Here is a 17,824-nt window from a genome sequence, read left to right as displayed (position 1 = left end):
GCTGCTGCTGCTTCTTCTATCCGGGTTTACAGAAACTTTCGGCACTCATTCAACAGACTAATTTATTTGTCTTTTCAACAAATCTTCCTGCCGCTACGTAGCAATAATTGACTTTAAACATGGAAGAATAGGACCGCACTTCGACTAAGAGTATAATGACCAGTTACCTGTGACCCAATCTCGTTGCAAACAAAGGCAAATTATAATACAGGCAGTGCTGTCATCCTGGAATGTGAAGGCAAGTCGACGAGAGCATTAATGAGCCTATATTGAGACAAATCTTTTGGGAAAATTCATAGCAAAGGTGCTTGGCACATAATACCAGAGTACACGATCGGTGTGTCTTGATCTTTAATTAGTAGTATGTGTTTTTCCTTGCATGAATTTCCCGGCCGTGTCCAGATTGTTTGCGATATTCCCCATAAATACTGCCTTGTGCATCGAATTGCCTAGGTTAGTTTCAGCTTAACAACATGATGCCATTAAAGTAGATGAGCGAAGCACAAGGTTGCTTTCTCTTATTTCGGTTGGAATCATCATCCGCATTACGTACTCAGACGAACAGCCGGTTTTACGTCTCAGAAAACTCTACCGTAGCACCCCACCCAAGTCAGTAGACGACTCATTTCAGATCAATTTCAATAACAATTTCAGTGCAGTAACATGTTCTGATGTTAGAATGAAAACAACATAGGTATCGTGCTACATAAAGTATCTTGCACCAGACTTTTGTAAGTAGAGGAAAAACAAGAGGTAGCGAATTTTTAAAAAATAGTTATATCGCTTACAATTTCGCTGCAGGTTGTCTTGTCGCGACTGAAAGAAGATAATCGAGTCGCTCGTTATGACATGATGCTTTTATGCAGCCCCAGTTGACGCGCGCGCTACATTCGCAAGCAGCCTTGCTGACTATTACCTCCCTGCACGTTTTGCACAGAAGCGCAGCATACGTATTGTCAAGAAGAACGAAGAAAAATATAGCTGGCCTCGTAGATCACAACTGGACGAGAGCGATATCTTCTCTTAAGTGACACATGCTTGTGTCAGGGGCTTACTGTGTAACGGTACATATAAAGAAGCAAAGATTCAACGACGACATCGTTGTCAGCACGCAATACGCAGCGTATGCGGAATGAAAGTTTGGGAATATATCAGTAAGTTCGAATGGAAGGAAAAATAGGGTCGCTGGCAGTTCCAGAAGAATCGTTAGACAACATGGACCATAGCAAAAATACACGACAGTACAATACGGATAGGGAACGTACGAGCAAGCCGCACTCTTTCGCTGTTGCTGGGTTCGCATCCTCTAAACGCGGTTCAGCGACTAGGGAAATCGTCGGCTATCCCTACCAGATGTTTTATAGGACAATTAGCGCCACTAAAGGTGCTTGTACTGATATCCCTACTTACGTAAGGCATATAGTAAAAAAAGGGGCGCAAGAACAGTGCGCGCCATGCGGATGAGGGTCTTGGGCACAAGCCGGCACAGAGAATGAGATTCTGCTCGTCATTTTTATAGAGAAAAACTCTATTAAAAGTATGAACAGTACCCACGGTATGCGTGCGCTAGTGCACAATACATTAATGAGATACGATAGGATATTATGTGAAGTTTCTGGCTTAAAAATTACTAGCCAGTTGGGGGCAGCGCTTTTTAAAAGCTTCGCTAGACTGTCATTAGCAGCAGCGACAGCAATAGATGCATAAAAAAGAAATCATTCGCAACATTGTACAATCCACCGCCATTTCACTCAATACTAAATTGTGACATTTACTGGAATGATGAAACACCTATGTATTTTCTATGCACATAATAAAATAACGCGAGTTATGTTAAAATCAAGCCCAAATTTAGAAATTCAGCATAGATACGAAGATATTTAAGATATAAATTTATATACTGTACGTATAGTTGTCAAATATGGGTATCCGAATGCAATGGAGCTTACATCCTCTCTAGGTACTCTGGCGACAGGTTTAAGCTGCAAATTCGTGTGCTTTGGGTACAATAATGGACTTCTGCGATTTAGTGCTAGTGATAAAATGAAAATTCTAATTCTAGCGAATCCTTTAGGTATATTTCTGATATAAAACTTGTATGAAGAAGTGGTGACTACAAGTGCTATATATATATATATATATCAGGTCGCTATAGGTTGAATGTGTATGTGAGATATGTTTAACCTAAAAGTTTCGCCTTGTTATTATTTTGTCGGTTGAAAACAACACAAACAGGCAGCGAACATCTTTGCGGCTGTTTTTTATTGTACCTGAAAGGCTGTTTCGTAACTTGTTAATAAAAACTGTCCATCGTTTAAATATAAAAAACATGCACATGGTTTTAGCTTTGTGCCCGTTTATCTACAGTCTAGTAACAACAGCGGCGGGAAGGCAGGCCAGGCAGAGACTATTTGCTTCGAAAAAAACTTGCCTCGATACTATTACGGACACTTATGCGTAACAAGCAAGAATAAATCTTCTTTTATTCCAACTTTTTATCGGCCTAAGACAGTACGCATCTGTGCGATCTATAGACAGCGTTCGTTCTTTTAATTCTACGTACCCTTACTACAGTTGGCAATTCTTTCTATACCATTAGAAGCTTATTCACCTTATTTTTGTCTAACCAACAAGTATAGTTTACTTACCCGAGTGTGGTCATGGTGACGATGGTGTACCAGAACGCGGCCGGAATCGAGGTGAACTCGGTCTCCTCGACGTTTTTCTCGGCGTAGAACATGACAGTGGCGAAGATGATGATGGCCATGGCCAGCGAGAACACCAGGAAGCCCAATTCGGACGCGCATGATTTGAGCGTGTAGCCCAAAATGCGCAGTCCTTGCGAGTGTCGTGAAAATTTGAAGATGCGGAAGACTCGAAATACTCGAAGCGTGACGAACGCTCCTGACACATCACCGTTGTCCTTAATGCCGAGCCCGATATAGTAGGGCATGATTGCTACGACGTCGATGACGCTCATCACTGAACGGACGAATTTGCATCGCGCCGGTGCGGCGTACAACCGTAGAAGATATTCTGCCGTGAAAATCATCACGCACGCGGTGTCCAGACAGAAAAAGGCAACCTTGTAACTATCACCGCACGATTTCTTCTCGCCCGTCCCAGCATCAATACCACAGGGCACTGTCTCCACTACGTTAGCTCCAACTGACACGGCGATAAAGAAGCCGGTCACATAGTAGAAGACGAGAGCTGCGGTACTGGTATGCGGGTTTTCGAACGCTCTCCACATACGCTGGCGCAACGTCGAATTGGCCAGCTGAGTCTGCTCGTTGCCCTCTGATATTTTGTCGTCGAGCAGGCGTTCAGCATTCTCCCTCTTTCTGTCCCTATAATCCTCGTAGCAGCAGTCCCCGATCACGTCGGGGACTATGCCGAAGAATGCTAACTCTTCATCATACGACATTAAACATTCGTGTTTCGGGTAGTGCAGCTTGCCCGTCCGATAGTAGTTCAGGATATGCCGGAAGATATCTGGATCCCGATCGAAGAAGTACTCTTTGGTTTCCTCGTCGTAGAAAAACTCGCGCTCGTTTGAGCCGAGTAGTGTGTCGGGAAACTTTTCGACGGTGTTTCGCCACGTCTCAAAACGCCGGCCAGACACATTAATGATGAATTTTTCGTCTTCTTTTTTCCGTCGCTCCCGGGTTACTGGGGGCGCTGGTAAAGGGTTGTTGGCGATGGGTACCCAACCGATGGCCGCTGCCCGGGCGAACGGTAGCCAAGCTGCTACCGATGCCATTTTATCTAGCTGGTCCCTCGGTTTGTTGTTGTTGTAGTTAGATTTGTGCTATCAGCAACAGTAATATTAGCCTTTGTCTAGGTGTCTGTTTGTCTATCTGACCAGCAATGACGAGAACTCTAGGTTTTAATTCGTGGCTTTGTATCCTTGTCTTTTTTTCTCTCAACGTTGTTGTCGTTACTCGTGGTGATGCACGATAAATCTGCTTCTACTAGTATATTATGGTATATTGTACTGTATATATACTAATAGTTACTTGTAGTAATCGTAATCTTATTAGCAATAGTTAGAGTTGTTTTTGTTGCTTTTGTTGCTGTTGTTGTTGTTGTTGTTAGGTAGAATTAGAATAATTGCTATTATTGCTGTTTCCTTCGCTTTCACTCCTAGGTTTCTTCTTGTTCTTGGCCTTTCTCACTGACGAGGCACGAGAAATGTACTTTCGGTATATTTGCGATGTATCCGTACCCGTATATGTATAGAATTATACATTCATATGTATGTTTGTGTACAGTTCGCTGAAACCGTTACCGGATGAATATATGGGCAGCGCTGCATCTACAGAAAGTTTGTCAGTCGCCAAAAAAAGGGGTGTCAGCGTGCACAGCCTTAGCAGTCGTGACGGCGTCGAGGTAAACGTCAGCAATAGCAGTAACAGCAGGTAGTAGTTGTCCTAGCAAAACTGGGAAGGTGGGCTGATAAAGACTGGATCTGGCGGGATTGCACCGTCACAGGAAGCTTTCAAGCACTTTTTTTTTTTTTACTTTTCTCAGTGGTCCAGTTGTTCCAGTTGTTTGTTGTTGTGTGAGCTGTAACCGTCCTAGGTTGTAGACTTTTCACATCTGCTGTGTTATCGTCGTAGTACTCCTCTAATGGCCTTTACGACGCTTGTACTCTGCTTGCCGGACGGCTGTATACTGGTTTGCTAGTGACCGGCTAAGTGTGTCGCAACCCCACAGATATATCTCTATATCAGTGTTGGCAGCTGTAATAGTGTTTGGCGACTGGTAAAACTTGAGACGGCGAATGTTCAGTGAGGCTTGAATTGGATAGCTGAATCGGCACAGGGGCAGAAGGCAGCCAAGAAGTTGAACGATGGAACATTCAAGGGGTCGACGTCATCTTTTCCAAAGCTTCGTCTTCGCTTGATTGCTGATAGAAATATTGGTATGATCGCTAATAATAAGTCGCGCTGTTCAACGAATCGTTCGAGTTGTTGTAGATATCGCAGCAGAAATTGATGGCAACTGACTTGACAATGGTCACAGCAGCAGCAGCAGCAGCAGCAGCAGCAGAAATGGACTTCGTCGGAAGTGGAACTTGAACCTCCTCTTCCGAATTGGCTCGGAGGCATGTCGCTTACTGCTGCCACACTTCGCTGGCTTCGTGCAAACCTCCGGACGGATATTCTCGTCGACGATCGAGGGGATCACATAGGATCTACGCGGGCTACCTACGCGACGACAACAACGAGTCGTGCAATACAATTATCTGACCTAGCTCTTGCTTGACGATGCCTGCCTATGATGACATGGCTGATCGATTATTGTCAATCAATCACGTATACAGACATGTCCTCTCGTTGTTATAGCTTGTTATACTAGCTGATGGTTATCGGTACGTAGTAGATGTAGTTATTTATAGGTAAAGCTACTTCGTAGCAGCACAAGCCAGACACCACTTTCACTTTCTTTCTTTCTTCTCGTTTGTATCGCCCCCAAAAGCCGCTCTCTAACAATTTGCCTATTTAAGCGCGCTGGAAATCTCTAGTTCGTTATGCTCGTTTTGGGTATAGGTTGCTTCATGCTTTTCTTTTTCAGTCTCTAGGATGGTTTAATGATTTCGTGTTATCGCATATATGTGCTTCTACGTATGTTTACTTTTTGTTAAATTTACCGTCTACAGCGAAGCAGCGTAGCTAGACTGCGCTTGGGAGGGGAACGGCATACGATAGGCTGATGATAAGAGTCCACGATGATTAGATTCGATATGGATGCGGTAATCCCCTCGATAACCTCTTTGTGACGTCTCTCCCCTCGCTGTCGTGTTACGGACCTCTCACTCGTTACCTATTTGTCCTATTTGTAGACGAATTTGTGGTCGCTTTTACTCACTCGAGATGATACATGAATGCTTGATCGGTTTGATAAAATAATAATGTTAACTGGAACCTTCGATCGGTGGCAATAGCTATGGTGTACCTTACGAGTGGCGTCAAGCAACAGTCTTGTACTTTGCAGTCCAGAGCTGACCAAGCTGATGACGGCCTGACGTTGACCTTTTGCTTAGTTAGAATTGTACCACGCTCGTTCTGCAGAGCACCATAACCGAGGTTCCTTGTCATCGAGGGGGTGTAATATTGGTAAACTGTTGACGGGCAGGGCGTAGCCTACTTTTCGACATGTAACTTTCCTAAGCTTTCCCTTTAATCCTTCCTTAGATGCACACTGATGACTGGTGTTTATCTGAGCTGGACAAAATCAGTAATCAGACGATTTCTCAAGTCACTTCGGATGTCTCCACGTGTGCCTTAGACAGACACCGCCTGTTTTTCGATGTTTGTATTGCTTATCCTTTCTGTTTCACTTTATTCCTCTAGTAGCAAGTGGTTTCTAAGCAGTTGGAAGTACGTAGTAGTTCCCAGTCATTACAGGTTCACATATCTACGACGCACAGTGGAAAATGTTAGCGTGACCAACGCTTGATTCTGGGATCGGGCCGGACCCCTTAGTCGATAACTGATCCAATTGATCGTCGATGCCATTGCGCACAAGTGAACCTCTGGGATGGGGACAGCAGGATTGCCTTCTTCAGCCGACTGCCTTTATTATGGATAGCTTTCTTTTCTGTAATACTAGTAACAATAGTTGAGTTTGATTGAGCAGTCACTTAATCACTAGTGAGATGGTAGACCGGAGGGTAATGAATACCGAAATGTAAAAAACGTGACCGGCACCTCTTTCGAGGTCAGTTTTTATTACGGTTGTGTTTCGGTGTCTCTGGTAGTAATAACCGTCGGGCTCGTAGTAGTGCCTGTGATAGGAGACAATTTATTTTTTGTTGCGGTTCTAAACAGCGCTCCTGATTGAATGCAGGGCCTTGTCTAAATATAATATTTGGCTTGTTCTTTAGATCGAGCACTAACTGTAATTTAATTAGACAACAGTTGTTCCTCAATAGCCACTTCAGGCAGTTATTGGAGTACTCGAAGTTGGCCTTGTGGTTGTTGCCGTTGATGGTACCGCTGAAGAACGCACAAAAAGAGACTGATATCAGTAACAAATAGACGGAATAAATTACTGGCGGTGACGTTGCTGATTCCTTAAATAATGATTTTTGTTTACCTTTTTCCACAAACTTTCACTTTTCACTTTTAGATAACAACCCTTTTTGGTTTTCCGTCAATTTGCTTCTTCGTTTTCAGTGATGACACAGGGTCCGTAGTCATTACACTCGTCACATGCACACCGGTACAACACAATAAAACCGCGAACAGCACAACGACGCCGGGATAATTGCGGTACTGGGGTAAATACGGGGGATGGGTAGAGGGCAAAGGGGAAAAAGGTAATTAAGATGTATTCCACACTTAGCGAAGCCAATTTAAAGTCGTTCACAACTCGTCCACAATTAACAAAGAAACCATATTCAATCAGTAGTGTTTAATCCATTTTGGGCAAAAACCGATATCGGACGTTTCGCGCATGTAAATGAACAACAATTTGCAATTCCTCCGACGCGTCTTCACTCGTAGCAAACGAATAAATAAGCCTCTGTACTGTTAGTCTCGTCTCGATTCATTCGTCTGCTTTTTGTTTTCGATTGCAGTCGATGTCGCCCCGCGGCGGCAGCTGGTGACAGTGCTCGTTGCTCGAACCGAAGCCGTGCGACAGATTTCGCGTCGTCGTCCCCCCCCCCCCCCAGATCGCCGTGGGGCATGCGACCGTCTAACGGGACGATGTCCGTGCTAAAGTACGCAATGTCATCAATCTCAAGACGGCGACAGCAGTAACACGACAGACCTTCACGTTAACTAATACATGCACGCATACGCGGTGACAATGGAAACGACTGTACAGCAAGACGAAGCTAGGACGGCAAGGATGAGCCAATATCAAACAGCATCCTAGAACCACCGACCGTCTCGTTTTCGTTGTCAGCAAAACAGACCACGACGATGCTGCTGCCGGCGACAGTGAAATAACGGCCTGCAACAAATCTACCTTTGTGCTTGGATCATTCGTTAGATTAGCGTTGGCTAGTTGACTCACTGGCCGATCCAGCAGCCAGAAGAGCTCGCTGGCCAAGCAGCCAGTAGTGATAGTTGCTCGAATCGATGTGTCGTGCCCTGCAGTAGATAGGCAACCAATGGACTGCAGATAACCAACCGGCAAAGGCGCTTTTGTTACAGTTACTTCTGTCGCTGGCCTTTAGCAACCTTCTCGGCGGCCGTAGCCAAAACGTGGAGTCCAAAATACCGACCTCTAAGTAGCCCGGACTGTCGCCGCTATTCTACTCCCTACGGAAGGAGACAACAGCAACGCGTTGTCGTCCTCCGCTCGAGTTGCAGCAGCAGCAGCAGCAACAACGGAACGAATTTGAATTGTGTTGTGGCCGTCTGCGCCTGTGACCGTCGCTCTGAATGTGTAAGTGTATATGGGAGAGTTGCTTAGACGAGCCGGCTCCGGTCTCCAGGAGAAGGAGTGAGTCAGCTACTGCTGCTGCAGCTACGACTGCCGCAGCTCTCCGACGGCGTACGGCTCTAGGATTCGTTCAAGCAGTCCGATGCCGGCAGCAATGTCTAACCAACTCAATGACGAGTAGGACGGAGCTATGGGGGTTACCATCTATAGCGGACTGTGTGTCTCCTGCTATTGATGCTGCTATCACCTTGTTGTTGTTGTTGTTGGGGCCAACGGCGGCGGATGCTGTTCTAGGGGGTTTGTGAGGTACCCGGCTAATGGGAGCGAGAGCTGGCTTGGGGGACTCACAATATCTTGTTACCCCACTAGGATGGCAGGGGACAACAGCAAGCGGTCGAACGGCGTGAGGCAGCTCACTTGGATCCGGTAGGTGGCAACCCCGTACGGGCGCTTTTTCGGGGGACCACGCTGTCCCACACCGCGGCCACTTCCGAAAAGATAAACCGATCTGCGACCGACGGCCCCTATTCGTACTTCAGTTGCTGGTAGTCGAATACAAAGGCCTTCACTAAACAACGCAGGCCTCTGTTAGCGTCCTGCTACGATTACGGACTTCAGTTTTCGTAGACAGACAGACGGACAGTGGTCGAGCGGCTATTACCAGCTACTAGAAGTCAACTCGGCAGATAGAACAAGAGGCTGGGCCACACGTAAAGGACCAGGTCCACGTATGCCCAACAGCTATTATTAATGTGCGATTTCGAGTGCCAGCGTACCGAAGACCAGCAGAAATTCTTAATCGTTTTTTGTTGTCACGATTCTTCGATGTCACGGCGGTTGGCAGCCTCTTTCTCTTCGTAGGCAGAACTTCGTGTTTGCCGTTCGTCCAATTGACGTTTTTTCCTTGTCTTTGCTGTGCTCTTCGTCGTAGTCATCGGCTACTATGTCAATCAGTCAGTGTGCCGGACAGCTAACTAACTGATTAATAGCGCTGGTAGTTGGGTCGATGATCTGACGCCCGATCAGTTGGTGCTTGATAATCAAATTCGCTGAAGGCGCAGGCGTAAGTTTCACTGGCGACGACGCCACCGACAGCAGCTGCGACTGCTGCGATAATGCACCCCTCAGCCAACAGCAGCAGCACCACGCGCACAAAAATCGCGGTGTTTCGACAAACAGCTTTACCTTTTTACTGTGTAGCTGAGACCGCGTTTGTCTGCTGGGCTCGGCTTGTTGTCTTGCCGCGTCTATCCGTCTATGTGTCTGTATGTATATTAGTGTGTTATTGGTATTGCTGTCGTGGGTAGTGTCACTGCTATAGCAGATTAGCTCCGCCACACAACATCACACAGGTAGCCAGCAATACAGGTCGCGCACGGGCCGTTGCTTGTCAGCGGAACGGCCGCACCACAGAAATCGATGTCTTGGTCGTTGAGACACACTGAGTCTACCGGCCTAGACTGCTACAGCTATTGAGTCGTGGTAGTAGCATATACCTGTTGGTTAGTTTCTTTTGCCCTTTTCTCCGTCGCCGTCGGCGTTTCGGAGGCAAAGCAACCTCTACTGTTGTTGTTGTTATTGTCACTGCACGCTGAATGTCGAAGATCGCCGGCGCTCGATGAAATGAATTTAGGGCCGCACGAACCAGCGAGACGCACGCGCAAGTAGTTGTACAGTTTCACTCTTATGACTGCTGCTATATCGAGTTGAAGCTCTAATCAGCCTGGCTAGTCTCGCTGCCTGCTTTCTAGTGGGTCGTCCACCAACTGTTGTATTGGTCGCAGCCGAAGGAAGCGACCGCCGCTACGACGGCCGTAGCGGCGTGTGAAGATCTGCGACGGCAGCGTCGCACCACCGTTACAGCAGCTTTTTTGCAACTTCGTGCTGCTACCAGGCTAATGGTGATAATGGTGCGTGGCGATGGTCGTTGCAACCGCGGCGGAGATAGACGCCGTTGTCGTCTTGTGTCTCAGCTATTCGTAGTCTCTTCGCAGTGTATGATTACCTTCCTGCATGGCCCATAGCCTAGGCGTTGCGCGCAGGACACTTTTGGTCGTCTTGCCCACTAGACGCTCACTTGCCTACCATATTTTTTTTTTTTAATACATATATGTATATATAGATATATGTCACACTTTCACTTCGTCAGGGTCCATTTTACACCGCATGTTAATTAGAACCATCTGTGGTTGTGATACAGTCGCTGCCATTTCTTTTGTTGTTGACGTCAAAATTTAATTTGACATCGTATTTGGAGTTGAATGCTGTCGAGGCAGTCGACGGTGCTGTCGTAGCCGAGAACTTTTCGGTTTCCTGATGCGTTTTTCACAACACGAAGCAACGAGGCTTTCCGGTTGTTTATTCCTTGTGTACACTTTTTCCTCTTACTGTCTGTAGCTTTTGTGCTTCCTTAACTTTTCCCCTTCCATATCTTCTCTTTATTGGGTGTGTGATTTTTCCGTTCTTTGCGAACTACTCTTATTCGTATTTGTTTTCAGCTCGCCTTTTGTTGGCTTCAACCTTGCACCGCGCTATTTCTCTCTGCCTTTTAATGAACTTCGAATCGTAGCGGCATATAGTAGTGGTAAGCGTCGTCCATCGTTAATTCTGTTTCAACCCAAGTTTCAATATGGTGTTTGCCTATCCTACATAATGCCTATGGCATTATGTAGGATAAACATATCTCTCCTATAATAACCTAGGAATATAAAATAAACCGAACGACATCGATAGCCGGGGGATAGCGTGTCGATTTGGAGGCCTCGTAACGGTAGCAAGATGGTAATACTGTGACTGCGTTGTCGATATTTTGGCCCCTGTTTGGCCTTGTACAGCTCACGACCGCGTCCCTGTGGTCACTTGGGTGCCCGCTGCAGTTCGTGTAACTTTACGCCGTCTTGCTACTTTTACTTCAGGAGCTAATTGTGACATCTAGCGTTGACGTAACATGGCTAACTGATGGGTCCTTCGCCGAGCGGCCGTTTGACGTTTGATATACCCGATGTTGTTGTTACCGTAGTTGAAACTGCAGCTTTAGTTTTGCTTGCCCTTGCAGCTTTTGCGTCGGCGACTGCTGCTGCTTTTTTTCCTTCAGCTGCTGTTGTCCGAACGGCTGTTGCTGTGGCTCGTTACTATTCTGCTCAAAGAACAGGGGCTCAGGTTGCCCTGGCCGACTGGAACTCCACTCCGGCAGCAATACGTTATGCCCGCCGGAGAGTAGTCTGACGGGGCAAACTCGAGGGCAATGCAGCTGCCTCATTGCAGGCAGGTCCGTCCGTCGTTAAGTTATTCGGCACTGCATGCGGGCAGACGTCACAATGATGGATACTTCCAAACGGTACACATATTGGCATCATACACAGGAAAAGGGCAGGTATTCCTATAGGTGCGCTGCTAAGATCGTTGCACTATCCTGCTATCTATTAATCTTGCGGATATTTCCAAATTTCTAACTGCTGTTGCTGCCGTTGTTCGCCCTGGTTTACTGGTGTTGCAGATGTCCTGCATATATATTACCGTAATGTGTCTTGTGCCTTCGCGCTCTCTCTTCTAACTCAATATGTCGTCGTTTTCTCTTGTTTGTTTCGCCTGCGGCTGCGTTTGGGTCGTAGGTGCGTCCATAATGAAGGAGGCGCCGAAAAAATCAGCGGCAACACACGCTAGTTCCACCGCTTATACTCTTTCCTCTGCGTTCTCGCCACCGCCTATTTGCGTTGCCGTACACGTCGCTGATTAAGTACAGGACAATGTGCTATAAACGCTTGATCGATGCGAAGCAAAAAAAACACAACAACAATAATAACAACGACAACAACAACAATAATAATAATGTCGACGCTGTTGCTTGTTCGTATTTGCCGTTCGTTCGCACTGCTTTCCGCTTGGTAGTAACACAGCGGCAGTTCGAGCGATAGGATCAGTTATACGCTACACTGCTGCTGGTGACTCGTGGCCATTCGTAGCAGCAGAAAGGACGACGACGCCTGTAACTGTATTTGCGTGATAATACTCTCTAGGCATCTGCACTTCTCATCTTGGTGGAGAAACAGAAGCTACTAATTAGAAGTAGACGAAGCAGTTGTTGTTGAAATTTCAGTAGCCATACCAGTAGCAGCTGTGATCGCCAACACCGGCTGAGAAATGACGAGTCGCGGACGTGTTGATTGTGGAGCACTCCAGGTTGCAGTAGTAGCCGGAGCACGAACACTTGTTGTTGTTGTTGTTGTTGTTGTTGCTGCTGCTGCTGCTGCTGTTGTTGTTGTTGTCGTTGTTGTTGTTGCTGTTGCTGTTATTGTTGTTGTTGTTGTTGTTGTTTTTCTTTTGTTGTTGGGGTGGCACAAACCTTAGTTGTTGTTTGGTAGGGGCAGCGATATAGCGCACAAGTATACACAGGGTTGTACAGACTTTCTGTATATGTGTTCTTCTCCGTCGCTGCTGTGCTGCCACTAACAAGAACAGCTCTTCGTCGGTGTTGTTGTTGTTGTTACAGTAGCCGAAGAAATAGTAGAATAGTATTTGTGGTAGCGCTTGCAGTAGATGGTAATACTAGTTCTAATGTCGTTTTAGGACCCGGAGGTAGCACTCGAGCAGTTGCTGCTGTGGTTTTGGTTACAGACGGAGAACGACGGCGGCAGGCCAGCCCGCTCGCTCGAATTGAGTTTGGTGGTAGGGGCGGCAGTTGCTGGCAGCTCCGGCTGCTGCTACTGCTACCCAGTTCGCTCGAAAAGGGACCAGTCGTCTCCCGACCCTCTCACGCACCGCGCGCAGGCCCTCGAAGGAGGTTGTTCGCTGCTCGTTCAGCTGCTGCCCGCTGCTACCGCTCAGCTTGCAAACCCTGCTCCTCTTCTGCTCGCTGGTTGTTCGGCTCTGCCCAGCCCGCCACCACGACCACACGGCCTGTCTGTCTGTCCGCCTGGATGTTTGACCGTCCGTCTGCCTTTCTGCCAGTCAGTACCCACTCGGCTCGCCAGCTCTCTGCTGTCGCCGCTGCTGCTGGTGGCGAGGCACTGCTTGTAGCACAGATCTCTCGTCAGAAGCAACTGCTAGATAGACAGACACGCAAAAAGGCAGAGAGAAGCAAAGCAACGGAAGGCAACGAAAGCCGACCAGGCTACAGCATGAGGCAGAGAGCGCAGAGGAACATCGCCGCTACACACAGACGGACGGATGACCAACCGGCCGGCCGGCTTGCATGATGCACGAATTTCGCCTGGCTAAGACACGACTCTCAGAGAAGGGCACATACATGTAGGTCCGCACTCACTCAGGCAGGAGTTGAACACAAGAGTATGGCAAACACACGGCCGTCAGGAAGCTCACATCGTAGACAGACACCGAGTCAGACGCTTGGATAGATCTTGCACACTCATACACCTCGTAGAGACACACAGTCAGGAGTGCGCAACAGACTCTGACCTTCTCAGACGTACCGGCACACAGCCACATTGGGAGAGAACCGGTATGAGAGCGGTTAGCAAGGGCTCTTACACCTGCATCCCGACCAGCAGACTCAAGATTATTATGGTCCGCTCTTGGCTTTGTCAGCAGCAGCAGTATGTGCACTACGGGGATGAGCTGCGTGTAATAGTCGTTGAATGCCGGCTGTCATAGATCCGGTCTGTTCGGTAGTATATAATCCGAGCAGGCGGTTCTATACGTGCGTACGACACTTTTATTTCAGGCCGCCGTTAGGCACTGAAAGCACCCTTGACAGGCGACAACAAGGCTAGTTTGCGCGCGCATGCCAATGACCCTCGCAGCCCCTCTCGACAGGACCCTTTGCAACGCTCCCTGGTGACTGGCCTGGTCAACTCCCTACAGGTGGTTGTTTGATCGCCACGGGTATTTCGGTCGCGGTAACGAAAATGGCAACGGTGATTACAGCAGTAGCACAAACGGGGCAGCTGCCTCCGGTGCGTGCTTCTTCCTGTTGCCTTGACTGCCTGCCTGCAGCACGCATCACCGATTGGTTATCTTGCTTAGTAGCGTCTTGGATTGCCTCGGCAGGTGGTGTCTACATCTGTGACAATAGCGGCCGACACAGCCAGCTACTGCTGTTTGCGAGTGCCTGTGCCCCCGACAATCGCTGGCTACGGCCGACCCAAGTCATTTGTCAGTGTAGAACGATCTATTTCTTACGCCCCATTTTTCGGCGACACTTCCCGTGCAAATGCATTCCGCTGCACGCCGTAAATACGGCTGGTCTGTCAACCCGTGGGCAAGGGCTAACTCAGTTACGACTGGTGGAACCGTCGCGGTAGGCTGTCGAAATTGACACATCATCATTTCGGATTTGCAAGCAATGGCGGTCAACACTTTGCTTTACGTTGATCATGGGCGTTACAATGCCAACGATTTTGTCAATGACATTACGAGCAATTTTAAATACAATACTGTACACGACTGCGATCAACAAAAAGGTTCACTCCGGAATTAGCCAATGCAAACAATATATCATGCTCGTCTTATAGAGCTAAACATGTGCTAGCAAGAAATAGTACACAGGGCAATTGAAATGATTCAATTTTACTATAAGATACGCTACAATAAAGACTACAGTTTTGCATACCGCGATCACTCCAAAGGTAGATAATAGGAAAATTGATCATGGAACATTGGCTGTCACAGGATCAAAGGGAAAAACTGCGTCCGCTAGCAACCAGACGTAGCGCTCTCGAAGTCCCCATCCCTAACGTGAAATAAAGCCTTAAAAAAGTGTTTGCTCTCTCGCTGTTTTGTAAATGGCGCAAGGGTTGTTCGATCCGACGCTGCAAATTATTCACAAAAGCACTTGCATCCATTTGTCTGTAATACCAATCAACCAGAATACATTCAAATTTACTGTACATCATAGGAATAACCTGATGGTTGGAAATAGTGTGTCAGTTTGTTCGAAGTATCGATCTAATGAACCATGCTTACTTAGGTTCGATGTAATGCCACTGGATGATGTGCGCCTCGCGTTCGAACCAGACTATACCACACTTCACTATCATGCTTTTTCAAGCCATGCAGGACCCTCGATGCGCTTAGGATGTATTTAAATATCAAACACCTGTGCATAGCGTGTCTTATGTCTTGCACAGTATAAAGGGGATTTTTCCCTTTATTTGTCTTATTTTAATGATAAATTGAAACGAATGCTTTGACATAAGTCAAACGACCCTTCAATTTAATTGCAAGCAAGCAGCACACAACAACAGTTGTAAGTGACGTATGATTGTCGCTTCACAATGGCGGGATCCGCTCACCACAGACCCCACAGACTCACGCTGTTAAAATCCCTGTCGACACGAGCATCTGAACTGCTGCACATGTGCCGTTGAAAACATCTGTTGCCTTCTTACCTTATCGTTGTTCGATGACGTCACTAGCCACTAGTTGCGTCATTCGTAACAGGCGATTGCGACGTCACCGAAAAGATACACGTCACTTACATACACTCGAGGACAAAGGAGGCAGGCAAATATGCCTGATCGGACCATGCACGTCTCCTGAATCTTATACCTTTGTCTTAACGACAAAAAGAAGCAATAGCGCTTCAGCTTTCACGGTTACACACAGGAACGGGAGTCTTCAGTATATCTTCTCGGATGCTGGGTGACATAACACGTCGTAATCCTCCAGAGAATGAGCTGACAATTTTAATAAAATACAATGGATCTGCAATTATTCTGTAAAGGTAGGTTTACAATAACTATTAGCGATAGGGAGATTTTAATACCGACTGATAAACAATTTACTATTTCAAGAACAAAAACAAGCAAAAGCTTAGCAATTGGAAAGGTTGAAACAGCAGCGGTCGTTTGAATGTACTTGATGGTATCCAACCTGGTACTAAAAAAGTAATCTCTGAGCGTATATTGTCGATATAAAAGATCTAAGTCGATAAATCTCTTACTGAAGAATCATTACTAACTTGAAAATAACTAATGTTTCAGATCATCTACGAGATGCGCCTTTCTCCATAGTAAATAAGTATAAACAGTTCTATGAGAAGCTACATTTCATTTATCAGCATCCACTCATTATGAGTTGTTGTCTGTACAGAACACCGAATTTAGAAAAGCAAAAGGAGTATTTTTGGCTATACATGTAATATTCTGTATGGGAAATATAAGGATGCTCGCAGGGATCGTTACGTGATTTTTATTTATTGCTTCCTTATCGTCCATATGTTGATGATTAACTGTTGTCCGGTTTGACGAATGTGGGCTTGTCATCGTTTCGTGTTGGCCGCAAAACGTCTCGTGCGCTTCGGTCTAGTATGTCGAATAGCAGAAAAATGAATTTTCCGAAAATGGCTTTAACGCTGCTTCAGAATTGATTATCAGCGAGTGAGAGATTGCGGAGAACAGTAACCAAAAATTGCTATTATTTTTTTAATAACGCTATATTATATCCAATAGAAGCTTTTAGACGATGAATTTTAACATTGTTTCATTCTATTCGACGGCGTCAGAATAGTGGGCTACGTTTTAAGCAATTGCATAGATGGTCTAGACCATACAGTCGTAGAGAAGGGTTTCCTAGATGATGATAGTTGGGGTAGATGGAACCTGAGCTCGAGAGGTTCACAACCTCGGTCAATATCAAAAGCTCATTACGGGTTGCCTAAGCGACAATCCTGACAGGTTCGCAATGTCGATCAGTGTCTCAAGGCATCAACAAAGAGTAGCTGCTATGCGATGGGCAAATGAACAATTGAATTGATTTACCGTTCTTGTGCTTTACTTAGTAAATACAGTATGCGCTGCCTTTAGTAGGACTCGTTCAAATTACTTCTTAGACAAGATAAAGATAGCGAAAACAGCAGAAAATGCAACATCGATGATGTATTTTATAAACTGCATATCACACAAATTATAGAGACCAATTCCACCTCCCGCAAACCTCACGTGTATTATGAGATCCGGAAATCCACAAGCAAAAAAAAAATAAACAGATACAATATAAAGATTGCTGGAGTAACATTTTGTTGATGTTGTAATAAGGCACAAAAAGGGACGGCAAAATACATGGAAAATTCATTTAAGAAAACGTAACCAAAATAAAACTTTGATTATATTTCACCAACCGATCAGGAGTTTAAATATAGCGTAGTCTTTTCAACTCTTTCCGGCTATCTTTTCTGTAGAAACAAATCGCCGGAATTACTTTTTTAGTATACTATCATAACCCTACCAGTTAGAAGGGGTAGCCAGGGCGAGTCGTGTTAGACTTACATCCGTAGTGCCATTTATAATTAATTTGGAATGTTAGTCCTCATTCATATTACTTCTAAGTACTCGGTCTATTATTAACATATAAATCAAAGTCCATATGATATTCGTCCATATGATTCGTTCTGACCAATACCATATAATAAAATGGTTTCTGAACCCTCATAGTGAATAAGAATAGAGTTACACTGCGCCAACAT

General features: G+C 46.1%; 2 protein-coding genes across 51 annotated transcripts in view; one reads left to right on the top strand and one right to left on the bottom strand.

The window, feature by feature from the left end:
- The window catches only part of Shal (Potassium voltage-gated channel protein Shal), a 261,664-nt gene extending 257,901 nt beyond the window's left edge, over positions 1-3,763 (bottom strand). For all 9 annotated transcript variants that reach the window (XR_015323453.1, XR_002672465.2, XM_022800130.2 and 6 more), the window contains exon 1: positions 2,649-3,763. Coding sequence is in view for 7 of the 9 variants with exons in the window: in XM_022800130.2 (XP_022655865.1) it covers positions 2,649-3,763 (1,115 nt within the window). In the remaining 2 variants the exon portion in view is untranslated. The remainder of the gene's footprint in view (positions 1-2,648) is intronic.
- LOC111248212 (uncharacterized) overlaps positions 1-17,479 on the top strand; it is a 193,868-nt gene extending 176,389 nt beyond the window's left edge. For 34 of the 42 annotated variants that reach the window (XR_015323488.1, XR_015323477.1, XR_015323471.1 and 31 more), the window contains 2 exons: positions 802-16,084; positions 16,344-17,479. The gene's annotated coding sequence lies outside the window, so the exon portion shown is untranslated. Of the gene's footprint in view, positions 1-801; positions 16,085-16,343 lie in introns of those variants that run through there. The other 8 variants (XR_015323475.1, XR_015323483.1, XR_015323484.1 and 5 more) reach the window with 4 other exon arrangements.
- Positions 17,480-17,824: the final 345 nt, after the last annotated feature.

Source organism: Varroa destructor, unplaced genomic scaffold (assembly GCF_002443255.2).
Source record: "Varroa destructor unplaced genomic scaffold, Vdes_3.0 BEIS01000003.1, whole genome shotgun sequence".
Taxonomy (NCBI): Eukaryota; Metazoa; Arthropoda; class Arachnida; order Mesostigmata; family Varroidae; genus Varroa; species Varroa destructor.
This window is presented reverse-complemented; position numbering and strand designations above follow the sequence as displayed.